Source organism: Callorhinchus milii, unplaced genomic scaffold (genome assembly GCF_018977255.1).
Source record: "Callorhinchus milii isolate IMCB2004 unplaced genomic scaffold, IMCB_Cmil_1.0 Scaffold1, whole genome shotgun sequence".
Taxonomy (NCBI): domain Eukaryota; kingdom Metazoa; phylum Chordata; class Chondrichthyes; order Chimaeriformes; family Callorhinchidae; genus Callorhinchus; species Callorhinchus milii.
Genome location: NW_024704742.1, coordinates 33805870 through 33819248, shown reverse-complemented (window position 1 = coordinate 33819248; position 13379 = coordinate 33805870). Strand labels below are relative to the sequence as shown.

General features: G+C 43.0%; 2 protein-coding genes across 4 annotated transcripts in view; one reads left to right on the top strand and one right to left on the bottom strand.

The window, feature by feature from the left end:
* Positions 1–5522: 5522 nt before the first annotated feature.
* On the bottom strand, positions 5523–9771 carry tifa (TRAF interacting protein with forkhead associated domain). 3 transcript variants are annotated; one of them, XM_007897007.2, is made up of 3 exons: positions 9278–9335; positions 8416–8481; positions 5523–6473 (listed from the first exon to the last, which is right to left on the bottom strand). In XM_007897007.2, exon 3 carries the CDS (start codon positions 6453–6455, stop codon positions 5865–5867), a length of 591 nt encoding a protein of 196 aa, XP_007895198.2. In that variant the 5' UTR covers positions 6456–6473; positions 8416–8481; positions 9278–9335; the 3' UTR covers positions 5523–5864. The 3 variants fall into 3 exon arrangements, with proteins under 3 accessions (XP_007895198.2, XP_007895196.2, XP_007895197.2); XM_007897005.2 differs by lacking the exons at positions 8416–8481; positions 9278–9335 and adding an exon at positions 9520–9771; XM_007897006.2 differs by lacking the exon at positions 9278–9335 and having other exon boundaries at positions 8416–8545.
* alpk1 (alpha-kinase 1) overlaps positions 9567–13379 on the top strand; it is a 47673-nt gene continuing 43860 nt past the window's right edge. The window contains exon 1 of the mRNA XM_007897008.2: positions 9567–9650. The gene's annotated coding sequence lies outside the window, so the exon portion shown is untranslated. The remainder of the gene's footprint in view (positions 9651–13379) is intronic.

Below are 13379 nucleotides of genomic sequence, written 5' to 3'. Positions count from 1 at the left end.
CAGTTCAACTAGTTCATAGTAGGATTTATGCACCTGCTACTCCCCTCTCCAAATAACTCCCTCTCAAACACATTGACGCTTCCTGTTTCACTCATAGCTTCCTTCAGTAAGTTCCACAAATGTTAGTGATGAAAATGTTTCGCAAGCGTTATGTTGAGAAATATCAAAAAGGAAGCATATTTTTAATTTGGCTACAAATCCTTTAGCACATTTTCATTTTGAACAAAACTCTGCATACTAAGATAACAGAAAAAACAAAGACAATACACAAGGTCGGAAACAACTGCATTACTAAACATTACATTTATTGACTGATTAATTGATTGCAACAAGTTATAAAAAGGAGATGCAATGCTCAGTATGTAAAAAATATTTGTTTCAGTAAATTGTGTGTAAATTATGTTTAGGTCAAGTTAATCAAAATGCCTAGGAAATCAATCAACTAAAACAGCACAGTACTTTGTACATAATAATCCCTTCAGCACAGAATACACAATACAGTTATAATATGCTGTCCAAACTAGAAGTAAAATATTTAAATACTCCTTTAAATGAAGATAGATACCTGCATTGATATATCGTAAATCATTAACGTTTATTGTGCTTCAATGTGGTTTAAATTGGTGCATACCAAGCACCACTCATGCTCACAGTTATTGGAAAACATGACTCATAGGTGCAGTCTTAATTGCAGAAATGTGGCTATTATCAAAGTACTGTTAATTTTCTGTGCTGAAACTGCAGATGGTGGGTAACCTGTGGTTTCATTCTTCACCATGCTTAACTGTATTCATGTTTTTCTGCTTGTTAATTTAAATCATTCAAGGCACAAAGGAAATGTTCGTAATATTCTGTGCTACTGAACCCTAGTTGCTCATGCCATTATTGGTAACGTACTTCCTTTTAGTCAATGCGCTCTGGACAGGTATTGAGATACAGGAAAAGATGACTAAAAGAGGTAAAGTTAAAGAGGTAGGTTTTGAGGCAAGCTTTGAAATTGGGAAGGGAGGGAGCAAGTTGCAGGGTTTCTGGAATGGAGTTTCAGAGAGCGGGGGCAGAATGGCTGAAAGCTCACCCATCGATGTTGGGATCCATAGCATGAGGAACATGATCAAAGGGAGCGGCCAGGTCAGTCGAGTTGCAGGAAGTTGCAGGAGGTAGGGTGGAGTGAGGCTGTGGAGAGATTTGAACATAAGCATGAAGATCTTGAATTTGATCTGCTAGAGAATGGGGAGCCAGCGGAGCTGAGCAAGCATAGAGATGATATGGTCACAGAGCCTGGTGCAGGAGAGGATATTGAGTTCTGGATAGTCTGCAGCATGAGTATGGAGGAATTAGGGAGTCTGTCAACTAGAGTGTTGGAAATAGTCAGATAATGAAAGCATGAATGAGAGTCAGTGACTAAAATGTTATCAGATTTCTTTCAAGGCCCAATGTAGATTGTAACCAGTTATAAAAAGGAGAATAGATGCTGTGGATATGCATTACAAGTCATGTTTTCTAACAACTGTGAAATGAATCGTGTTTGATATGCTCCAAATCAAATCGCATTACAGCACAATACAAAATCAAGATTTTTTGCTGGTTGGAGAGAGATTCATGTGTGATAGTGGTTTAATAATGTACATTAGCATGTATTTTCACTAGAGAATCAACAAGAGAGGTATCGATCAGTGGAGGCCACCTGTGGTCTGCAGGCTGAAAGTGGCACAAGTCTAGATAAATCCATGTTTGATCATTAATGCATTTTCAGATTATTTCTTAATTAGATATTTCTTGATTTATGGCCTAAATTAAGAAATATTCAATTAAGAAAATTTATTTTGTTAGAAACCATAAATGTTGGCCACCACACTGCCTCGAGAGGCATCTTTCCATATGTGAGAGGTACAAGATGAATAAGATTCTTCAGACCATTTGATCTCATCCATTCTGATACCCTGAACATTTGTAACTAACAGCATTCATTGCAGTCCAAAGTAACTCAAACTAAATCCTTGAATGTTTAGAAAACAAATGTCCTTTTGAAAAGTTATGCATCTGACCTTGAGCAAAACATTTCAAAAGATTTTCAGTAAAGCGTATGAGGAAGGTCCTGTCTGCCAAGAAGAGATGTGTCATTTTGTCTACAGATACTATTAATAGTGTGATGGAATAAAACATTTTAGAAGTTCCACCATCACCTTCCTCTTAAATTAGTTTTTTATGCATTTTAAACTATGGGACATGGTAAACAGTAAAGGGAATTGCAGAAGAATGTGAGAAGATATAAACAGGCTAGCAGAATGGCATATAGATGGTAAATGAAGTTTAATAGGAAAGTGCTAAGTAATTCACTTCTGCAGGAAAAATAAAGAAGCCATCTGTAGTCGAGAGATGGTAGAAACCTAAGAGGCGAGGAGGAGCAAAGAGATGCGGGGATTCAGATAGACAAATCTCTAAAAGTAGCTACACAGGTAGATAAGGCTATGAATAAAAGGCTGAGAGGGTATTGGGCTTTATAACCAGAGATAGAATGAGGAGATGTTGAATTTATATAAAATCTTTGTTAGATCACATTTGGAGTATTGTGTCTAATTCTGGTCCACGCACTATAGAAAGGATATAGCAGTGATGGAAAGAGTACAGTGTAGGATTACAAGGATAATACCAGGGCTTGCTGGTTACTGCTATCAGGATAAATTGAGATAGGTTAGATCTTTTTTCTCTAAAGACATTTAAAGGGCACCTAATAGAAGTGTTTAAAATTATAAAAAAAATGGGGGCAATAAGGTTGACATAAATAGGCTGTTTCCACTGGCTGTGGAGTCCGTAACCAGGGTACACAAATATAAGATAGCAACTAGGGGATCAAAAAAGAATTTAGGAGGAATTACTTCACACAAAGGGCAGTTGTGGAGATTATGGAACTCACTGCCTGAAGTGATGGTTGCATCAGAGTTATAGATGCATTCAAGAGGAAGCTTGGCCTTAACGAGAAAGAGGAATAGAAGATGTGGAAACGATTAAAGGACTGGGTAGGGTGCATTTGCAGAATAAACACGTATGGACTGGTTGGGCCGAGTGGCCTGTTTCCATAGTGTACATTCTTTGTCAATACTTTGTAAGTCATTTACAGTTTGCAGCTACCCATCTCCACCAGCTGTTGTATTCCAGTAAGATACAAGAAAGCAAATTTGGTGGTGTCATTTATAGTTTCATTGCTTCAGACGAGGCAATGAGATGTTATATTGGTGTCATTGACTCATTTCCCTTGGTTCATAAAGGTTCTGTGGCACTGTTAGTGATCAAAGTTCTAGTAATTGTATGCTTTTTCAGCTATGTTTGCTTTTGAGAAGTGCAAAGGCATTAGTTAAGAGGAACGAAAGCCCTATAATCTAGATAAGTCTGAAGGGTGGTGGAGGAGAGGGGAAAAGATCAGTTTCTAAAACGAAGCATACTCTACTGAACTGGCCACAAATCCTGGAGACTCGTGTGGAGTATAAACACTGGCATGGATTAGTTGGGCCGAGTGCAGTAATTCTTTGTATTCTTATTCCTTTGGATACATTCCAATACGGTGGAAGCCGCTTCAATTGCACATGTCAGGGCAGGGTGTTTTATCTGAATCGACTGGCATCCAAAGTTATCCAAAATCAATCCATTAAATAGCACCCAGTTTACTTCATTGTGTGACCTGTTACAGCACTAATTACACCTGGTACGTAAATAAAGACCTGAAAGAATGCTCAGTGATCATTTACAAAGGTGATTGTCTCTTTATAAACAGGAGGCTTTATTTACAATAAAGTGAAAAAGCAAGTTGTATAAAATCTCAAGTTACAAAAATGTGAACCTTTTTAATAAAAAAAATTCTCTCAAGTCAGACTGCACAAGATGAGTATAGCATATCTCCCTAATGCTCGTGACAATTTCATTGAAATGTGTTAGAACATTTGTAGGAAGAGAGCAGTTCCTGAGGTTGGTCTTACTCCAGTAATCAAGTTGTACAAGATGTTGTGGTACGCAGAGATGTCCAACTTACTGAGGTCGCGCGCCAGGCTCTCTGCTTTAGCTTTGAGGATGGTTCCATTGAGCAGCAGACCCTTGATGGATACCCTTTAGAACCACATAAGAAGAGCATAGTCCACCTCTGGATCTGTTCCTTTGCACTTCTTCTTCTTAAGGAGACCAACATTGCCTCAAGGCAGCTGTGTTGCGCAGCTTCTGTTTGTTGGCAATTAGGTTAGCCAGCATCGACTTCTTCACGTTGAGTCTTCTGGCTAGACCTCATAGAGGAGTTCCATGCTGCTCTTTTCTGACTTGGTCTAAAACTTCTAGCTTCTGTTGGTGCATTAGAGATACTTTCGTCGACATGATTTTGACACAAACTGATCGCGAGGGATGGGATGAGAGCTCTGTCTTTTTTAAAGCACAGTGCGAGAGCATTACATGGATTTTGCATGCAGACACACTTAGCAAATTCTCAAAGGTGCTGCTCCTATGTCAGCACCCGAGTGGATTATAAAAAAGGTCCATGCAGGTGCGACAACCAGTGCCGGATTTTGTCTGAATTATTCTGATTAATGTCCAAATAATCTGGAATAGTTTAAATAGGCTTACAATTGAAACAATTGGGAACTGGAGGTTTGTCCAAAACAAACGGTGTCCAAATTCAACGGCTTCCACTGTACATGACAAGTATAATAATGCATTCAAGTGGTTAGCCACAAGTGTAAGTCAGTCCATGTTCCATTATCATACCTAATCTGTGTATTGTCCAAGTTCATATAATATAATTCACCTTGTACAGTGCCTTTCATGGTAGGGAGGGTTGCCAAAAGAAGGGTCGAAGAGGAGGATCTTGAGACGTGCCTTGAAGGAGGCAAGGGAGCGAGGCGAAGGGATGGAGTTCCAATGATGGGGCGGGCCAAGTGGAGGACATGGAGCAGGCCAGAGCCCGCTGAACGAAGGGAGTGGACAGGTTGATAACCGAGGTTCCTGACTGCCTGCTCGTGGCATGACTCAAAAACAGAGGGGAGATTCTCCCAGTGTCCTGGTCAACAATCCCCCAAAATAAAATTGGTCATGCATTTCATGGCTTCACATTTAACTTTGTGGAGCATTGTTGTGTGCAATTGGACTGCGGCATTCATCTATAAATGTGTGTCAGCCTGGCTCAGTGGTAGTATTCTTGCCTCTGAATCAGAAGGTTATGCATTCATGTCACGTCAGCACTTGGAATCATATTGTCTAAGCTAATACTCCAATGCAGTGCTGGAGTTGCATTCTTGGAGGTGCCGTCAGTCAAATGAGATGTTTAACTGAGGTCCCATCTGCCTTTACAGTTGGATGTTAAAGATCCCATGGACCTATTCAGAAAGAGAAGGGGTTTCTCAGAGTGTCCTGGCCAACAATCCTCCAAATAAAATTGGTCAATCACTCCATGGCGGTTTGAGGATATTGCTGTGTGCAATTGGTTGCCATGTTTCGCCGACAAAATAGTCAGTCCATTTTACAATATATCCTGTGAAGTGCTTCGAGAGATCCTCCATACGTGAAAGGCACTATAACAAATGTAACGATTATTTTTCTCATTATCATCACTCATTACTACAATTAAATACCAATTAAATTATATTGGATACTAAAAGAGACTAAATAGACAACTATTAGATTTTGTTGTATAACGTTATGTCTAGCAGTTTACATGTTAATCTCAGGGATTCTCCAATGTGCCATTATACATACACCCTTTAATGTACACCATTTTGTGCACACGATGGCCCCACTCAGGTCATTTAGAACACTGATCTCCAGCCGAGGTCAGCCTACTCAGCACAGACCAAGGCTTATCGCAAATTTTGTCGTCTGTTGCTATGAGACTAAGTTGGTTTATTTAAGTCATTTTCATCCATCTCCACTGGAATCGCCAAAGAACTGAGAGAAGATGTAATCCCTCCATTGTTCAAGATGCCAGATTCAGGAACTGAAATGTTTAGAGACTCCACCACTCTCTCTGAATACAGTGGAACGAGGGACAACTTGAAAAGGATTTCAAACTGTTCTCTGGATTCTCCATCTTCTTTTTCCAAGCAAAGCTGATACTCACCAAACCGCAACAGGCCCCTCCTTAACAACTCTACCTTGTTGAGGTGATTCAAGATTGCAAAATCCACAGAGATTTTAGTCTTTAGGCTCAAATTTTTAATTTCAAAACAAAGTTCTGTACTTTCAAGGAATCTAACAGCCTGAATGCTGAACTGGATTCGTGAGGCCCGTTTGTCTATTAACGGAAAATTACAGATATTTGAGTCACGTCCAAACTTCAGCACCTCATCAGTTCGGAATTTCAACTTCTTGTCCAAAGTGAGAGACTGAAACACGGTCGGCTGTGGATGGTAGATATGGATGTTCAGACAAGTTATGGTCTCTTCCGTCTCAGCAGTTTCAAAGGCTGTTCTGTCACAAGACATTCTGTCAAGTTTATTCTTCTGCAAAGCAAATAAGTATTTGTGATGAGCACAATAACTGCACTGCGTACGCCACGAATGAAAACAATTAAGACATGGAGTTTTACCAAATCAATTTTGTGCTTTCTCAGCAATAATTTCAGGTGGGAACCATAAAATCTACCCATCAGAACCATTATAGTTTCAATGTCATTCAGATGCTATTTGTTCCATGCAAAATTGTACCATTGCATATTACCCGCTCTCGACAGAAACAGAGTTATTCAGATCCTGACCCAGACTAAAATACAATCTCTATTATTTACCAATGTCCATCATCAGCAGCACATTACTAACATACTACACTAAGAATAATAATCCTTGCATTTAATATAGTACCTTAATAATAATCCTTATAATAATAATAATCCTTGTATTTGATATAGCGCTTTTCACGTCAGGAGGACGTCCCAAAGTGCTTCACAGAACACACTGTAAAGTGAATTGACTGTATATTTATGGGCGAACGCGGCCGCCAATTGTACACAGCAATGTCCCACAAACAGTCGTAGATTGAAAATGACCAATTTATTATTGTTTTGGGTTTTGGAGGGATTATTATTAGGTTCTGTGTGGAGTAAGGAAACTTGCCCAAGGTTTCGCCCTCTGCCTGGAATTGAACTCAGGTCTCTCGCTTGCAAAGCGAGTGCTCTAACCACTGAGCTACAGGACAGCAATTAGAGGATATGGAAAAGAGCAAGGAATAAGAATGGCTGGCTTCTTGAAGGAGCAAACTCTGACATTGTATCATTCAGACAAGCAAGGAAGACGAGGTGGCCAGGGAGTCAGTCAAAGAGGTAAGGTTTTGTTTCAGAGGGATTTGGTATTGAAAGCAGAAAGGGAGTGAGCAAAATGGGAGGGAATTCAGAAGAAAGTGACAGAGTTACATAGAACAACAGTAAAATATCTGAAAGTTCACCAGACAATGTCTTAAAATTTAAGACTGTGGACAATTTGTCTTCAGGCTTTAATTTTAAGGCTTAAATTTTAAGAATTTTGTTTTTGTCAGCCAAATGTCTGACACACACGGAAATGTATCAGCACATCAGGAATTTGCAAACTAGACAGAATTCCATGCATGCCACCAACAAGTGGAATTTCATGTCTATTGAAGTAAAACAAAATATGAAGAGGGTCTTCTTAAAAAAAACTTCAAACAAGTTTTCTTTCAAAGTTTACATTTTAGAAGCTCTTAGATATCACACTCAAAAAACTGGGCTGTCCAGTTCAAAACTACACCAGTGAGTAACCTAATTTAAAAAAAACATTAAGCAAGCAAGCAAGCCTCAACTTGAGGAAACTTGAGAATATACAACTTGAGGAAACATGAGAATATACAACCCAAGAGACCAGAGTTCAATTCCAGGCAGAGGGCGAAACCTTGGGCAAGTTTCTTTACTCCACACGCCTAATAATAATCCCTCCAAAACCAAAACCAATAATAAATAAAAACAATAATAATGAATAATAAATTGGTCATTTTCAATCTACGTCTGTTTGTGGGACATTGCTGTGCGCAATTGGCTGCCGCGTTCGCCCACAAATATACAGTCAATTCACTTTACAGTGTGTTCTGTGAAGCACTTTGGGACGTCCTCCCGACGTGAAAAGCGCTATATCAAATGCAAGGATTATTATTATTATTATTATCATCTCTTCATCTTATTCTGTTCTCGTCTTCTCTTTACATTTTAAAAGTGAGAAGGAAATCTGCAATGTTTCTGTACTTTGAGGAGGAAAGGAGCAACTTCTTTTTTGGCTTTTCATGGTCCCTTTAAAAGACAGCTGAAGATCTGAGCGATGGTAAAGTGAATTAACTGTATATTTATATTATATATGTGTGAAGTATTGTATATTTGTGGGCAAAATGAAAATGAAATTAATGAAATAAAAAGAAAGGATAAGAAAAGGCCACTCATCCTACCTGAATCCAAAACTATTTGTGAATTCAACCTCACCATCTTCGAGAAAAGTTCTTCACCAATACTCCCTGATCCCCAAAGTAAAACAGGTCGAAAATACATGTCAAGTAATCTTCACATCTAAATAAATCCTCCGCATGGCAAACTATGTGGTTTAGCTGGTTTGGCTCCAGCAGGACACCAGTCCCTGGAGGCAGAGAGTGCGCATTCCAATAAATATCTCTGGAATTTCCAGGTGTAGGTGGGATGCGTGGAATTGGTTTGAATACTCTAAAGCATGATGATGAATTCGTGCATACGGGTAAATATATATATATATACCCGGGTGCCCAAAAGAAAACGGTTCTGCAGATAATATCTGCCCAAGTGTCAATAAGCATAGAAACATTGCTTTCTGTAGAGTCATTGTAGAGTAGCGCCTTGGGACGTCCTCCCGACGTGAAAGGCGCTCTATAAATGGAATCTTGTTGTTGTTGTAAATCTCAGTCCACACTTGCCCCCTTTAACAATAATAATAATAATCCTTGCATTTGATATAGCGCTTTTCACGTCGGGAGGACGTCCCAAAGCGCTTCACAGAACACACTGTAAAGTGAATTGACCGTATATTTGTGGGCCGACGCGGCAGCCAATTGCGCACAGCAATGTCCCACAAACAGTCGTGGATTGAAAATGACCAATTTATTATCGTTTTGGGTTTTGGAGGGATTATTATTAGGCTCAGTGTGGAGTAAGGAAACTTGCCCGAGGTTTCGCCCTCTGCCTGGAATTGAACTCAGGTCTCCCTCTTGCAAAGCGAGTGCTGTAAGCGATGCTATGTGGGGGTATGTTGACCGGGGCACACTATTCAAAAACGGAACTCACTTCTTTTTTTCTAAACGGTGCCATTGGATTTGTACAACACCTCTCACCGTGATGTCCTTACACTGAAGGACAGCAGCTCCAACAGTGCAGCGGTCTCACGGCGTTATCGGGGCATCAGTCCGGACATGAATAAACCTTAAGTCTTAATACCTTACGAATAAATCTTAAGTCGTTTAACTTCTGATGATTAAAACAAATGGTTGTGACGAACTGCAGCCGTTATATATACTCCATATACACACCTTCTGTTCCAACTTGTTCCGACTGGAGCTAACGAGAGAGAGGGAGAGAGGGAGTACCAACGTTGCTTGAGAGACGCGCTGCAGCTCTCAGCCTCGGCGTTGTGGCACTGCAGTGGATTGAGCCGCTGGTGGTGAGTGACTGACTGAGAGCTTTGCTGTTGGGAGATGCACTGAGTGAACAAAATATTAGTGTCGACGCTGTTGCGGTTAATGACATCTCCAGCGACCAATCGCACTCCGGGCGGCGCCTGTGCCCTGGGAACTGGAGGCCCTCCGCGGCTCTCCTGTGGTCTGGTCATCGTTGCCCCCGGGGGTGAGGGGTCGGGGTGAGGGGGTGGGGCTGAAGGGGGTGGGGCTGAGGGGGTGGGGCTGAGGGGGGCTGAGGGGGGTGAGGGTGGGGGTGGGGGTGAGGGGGTGGGGCTGAGGGGGGTGAGGGGGTGGGGGGGGGGTGAGGTGAGGGGGGGTGAGGGGGGGCTGAGGTGGTGGGGCTGAGGGGGTGAGGGGGGTGAGGGGGGTGGGGTGATGGGGGGTGAGGGTGAGGGGGGTGAGGGGGCTGAGGGGTGGGGCTGAGGGGGGTGAGGGGGGTGAGGGGGTGGGGTGAGGGGGGTGAGGGTGAGGGGGGTGAGGGGGGGGGTGAGGGGGGCTGAGGGGGTGGGGTGAGGGGGGGGTGGGGGGGTGAGGGGGGGGCTGAGGGGGGGGGCTGAGGGGAGTGAGGGGTGGGGCTGAGGGGGGGGGTGAGGGGTGGGGCTGAGGGGGAGTGAGGGGGTGGGGTGAGGGGGTGGGGGGGGGTGGGGCTGAGGGGAGTGAGGGGGTGGGGCTGAGGGGGGGGGTGAGGGGGGAGTGAGGGGGTGAGGGGGTAGGGCGGGGGGTTGAGGAGACAAGTCCAGAGGGAGCCCCGCGGGGCTGGGGACAGGTCACTGAGGGCCGGGAATTCTGGAGCTGTGACGTCACAGAGGGTCGGGAATTCCGGAGCTGTGACGTCACAGAGGGTCGGGAATTCCGGAGCTGTGACGTCACAGAGGGTCGGGAATTCTGGAGGTCACAGAGGGTCGGGGAGGCTGGAGCTGTGACGTCACAGAGGGTCGGGAATTCTGGAGCTGTGAGGTCACAGAGGGGCGAGGAGGCTGGAGCTGTGAGGTCACAGAGGGGCGATGAGGTCACAGAGGGGCGATGAGGTCACACGGGTCGGGAATTCCCCGCTTGGGGCGGGGTCTGGAATTTCCCGGAGAGCGGAGTCCCCCCAATGGTCGGGTTTCGCCGCTGCATTTTGCCGACAATCTCTCAGAGGCCCTTTTTTTTTTTGTTTTTCTTTTTCCGCGCGTCACTTTGAGAGCTGAACCTTACGGAGCAATTCACTGTGTGTGTGTGTGTGTGTCCGCTCCCGAATCCCTTTAACCCGGAAGAGGCCGCGAAAAAATAAATAAATAAATAAAATAAAAAAATCCGAGGAGGAAAAAAAAAGGTAACGCATCGTCGCGAGAAAGAAAACCGTATTTCCTTCAGAAGTCGCAGCGCTGTGCGTTGTGCACTGCGCAGAGGGCGCGGGGGGTGAGGTCGCGTTGACTGCAGTGTCGGGGTTTCAGACGGGCAAAGAGATTGAGCGCTGCGACGGAGGTGTACACCGGAGAGAGCGACCCCGATGGTGTGTCGGTGCTGCTGTTACCCGGTGGTGGGGGGTTGTTTTTTTTTGTGTCACAGTGTTAAGTTTGGTCCCCGATGGTCTGAATGCCGCTCCACTAATATTAATAATAATAATAATAATTCTTGCATTTGATACAGCGCTTTTCACGTCGGGAGGACGTCCCAAAGCGCATGGACTGAGATCTGGGCCAGTGAGCTCCTGGTCTTTGTCCATTGGGCTTCTTTATTCCTTGTGTCCCTTGTGATTTCTTCTGATCCCGTGACACCGCAAGATCAGTATTTGAACCATGAACTATCATTTGAAGTAAAACATTGAACGTAGACCAGAAAAGAAGATTGCTGTGGCTGCCAGTGTGAACAGGCTGTTTAGTCGGAAGCTCAGAAAGTCTTCTCCATTCAAGTCGCTTCACAGTGAAAAACCAACTGGGTTACTTTCCACTTGATCGTAAACTTACAGAGCCTTTAGTGGAGTCACTTATTATGGGAAAATCCCCAAATCACATAACTTGAGGGGAAAAAAATTACACTTATCACGGTTATAGGTTATAAAAATCAAGAGATTTGTCACAAATCAGATTTGTCTGATTGAGTAACAAGTCACTGAATTTAGTTGTTGTCAAGGCCGTGATTGCAGGGCCCATTTAGGCCTCTTGTGACCTTCAGTGGTAGCAGTCTGGTTACTAGGAGAATGCTTTTCTGTAGTATATTGCTACAGGGAGCAGAACTGATGGAGGTTGAACGGGCAGCACACTCTGTGTGCCCATAGAGGGAGAGAAAATATTCTTAAAATCGTACATCAGAGTGTTGTCCTGATATGCTTAACAACACAAACCCATAGATCGGGTGCGATGTTGCAGTTTATTTTGTGGGTATTTCGCCCACAAAACTTTGAACTCGCATCCTAGGCTGACACTCCAATGTAGTGCTGTGGGGGGGGGGGGGGACTGCTGCATTATCAATGGTGGTGTCCTTCGGATGGGGTCTAAAAACAAGATCCTATCTGTGTGTTCAGGTGGAAGTTAAATGCCTCATTGCACTATTTGAAGGGAGCTTTTCCTGATCTCCTGATCAAAATCCCAAACCATGATAAAATTGATCAAGGCAAGGACTATCATTATTGTTGTATACTGGTTATAAGATTAGTGCAATTTACGGAATTTAAATTGAGATTAGGTTTCGTTCTGCCATTCTTCGTTCTGCCACTTGAGGGCACACTCTATCCACCTCAGAATCTGCACAAATTTATCAATTTAGAAGTGATGGGGGGTATTGGAGTGTCAGCCGAGGTCACTGGTTACTGACTTAAAGCAGCTTAGTTTAGCAATAGCCAAGCAAGACCCAACATAGTTAGAATTGGTTTGGCGATTAAGCCATTGTCTTGGATTTCAACAATTTACACTTATATCGTGCCCTCCACACAGGGTAGTGTCTCAGAGCGCTTCTGAGGAATGAATGAAAACTTGCCAATTTTTTAATAACTGATGTTTATCACTTTGAATTTATTACAGAACATAGTTTTGCTGTATTCCTGAATCCAAACGAACCCACATGGTACATAACACTGGCCCAAGGAAATTAACAGATTCTATTTCTGATATTTTTAGTTATGGCAGGCAGCAGGAGAGGTCACAAGATCAAGGTTATGAAGGTAAGTTTAGGACAGACAACAGGAAATTTATTTTACACTGTGTCTGGTCAACAGCTGGAATTGTTAGCAGGGATGAGTGGTTGAGGCTAGGACTGAACCAGATTGCTACCGTAGAGGGTAGAAGATAGGATTGAAATTCTAATAGGAGGAGATCGTATGGGCTTCCCTTTTTATCCAAACACCTCTTATGATTTTGCCATCTCCGCATGTGCTAACAAACCTTTTCCACTATATGGGTCAGCATAATCTTTTGACTGATTTATTTTTCGACACACAGTCACTGACGTGTTGAAGGTAAAGTTTGTGCTGGGTGTCAATGCCCTGACATGATTGCAGTTGCTACATTGGAAACGCTCTCACAATGAATTTTAAAAAAGCAGCAGGATTTGAAAGGATGTCAATTTATTTGCGTCACTTGAAAAAAAATGTGAATCCACATGAAAACTGTTCAAACCAAGCTGAGGGGTATGGCTCCATTTACAAGTCTCCTTGTTATTGCACTGACTCAGCTTGTTTTAGGCACAGTTGAGCTCAGTATCTTTGCTGCCCACATGGCGGTGCCAGATGGTAA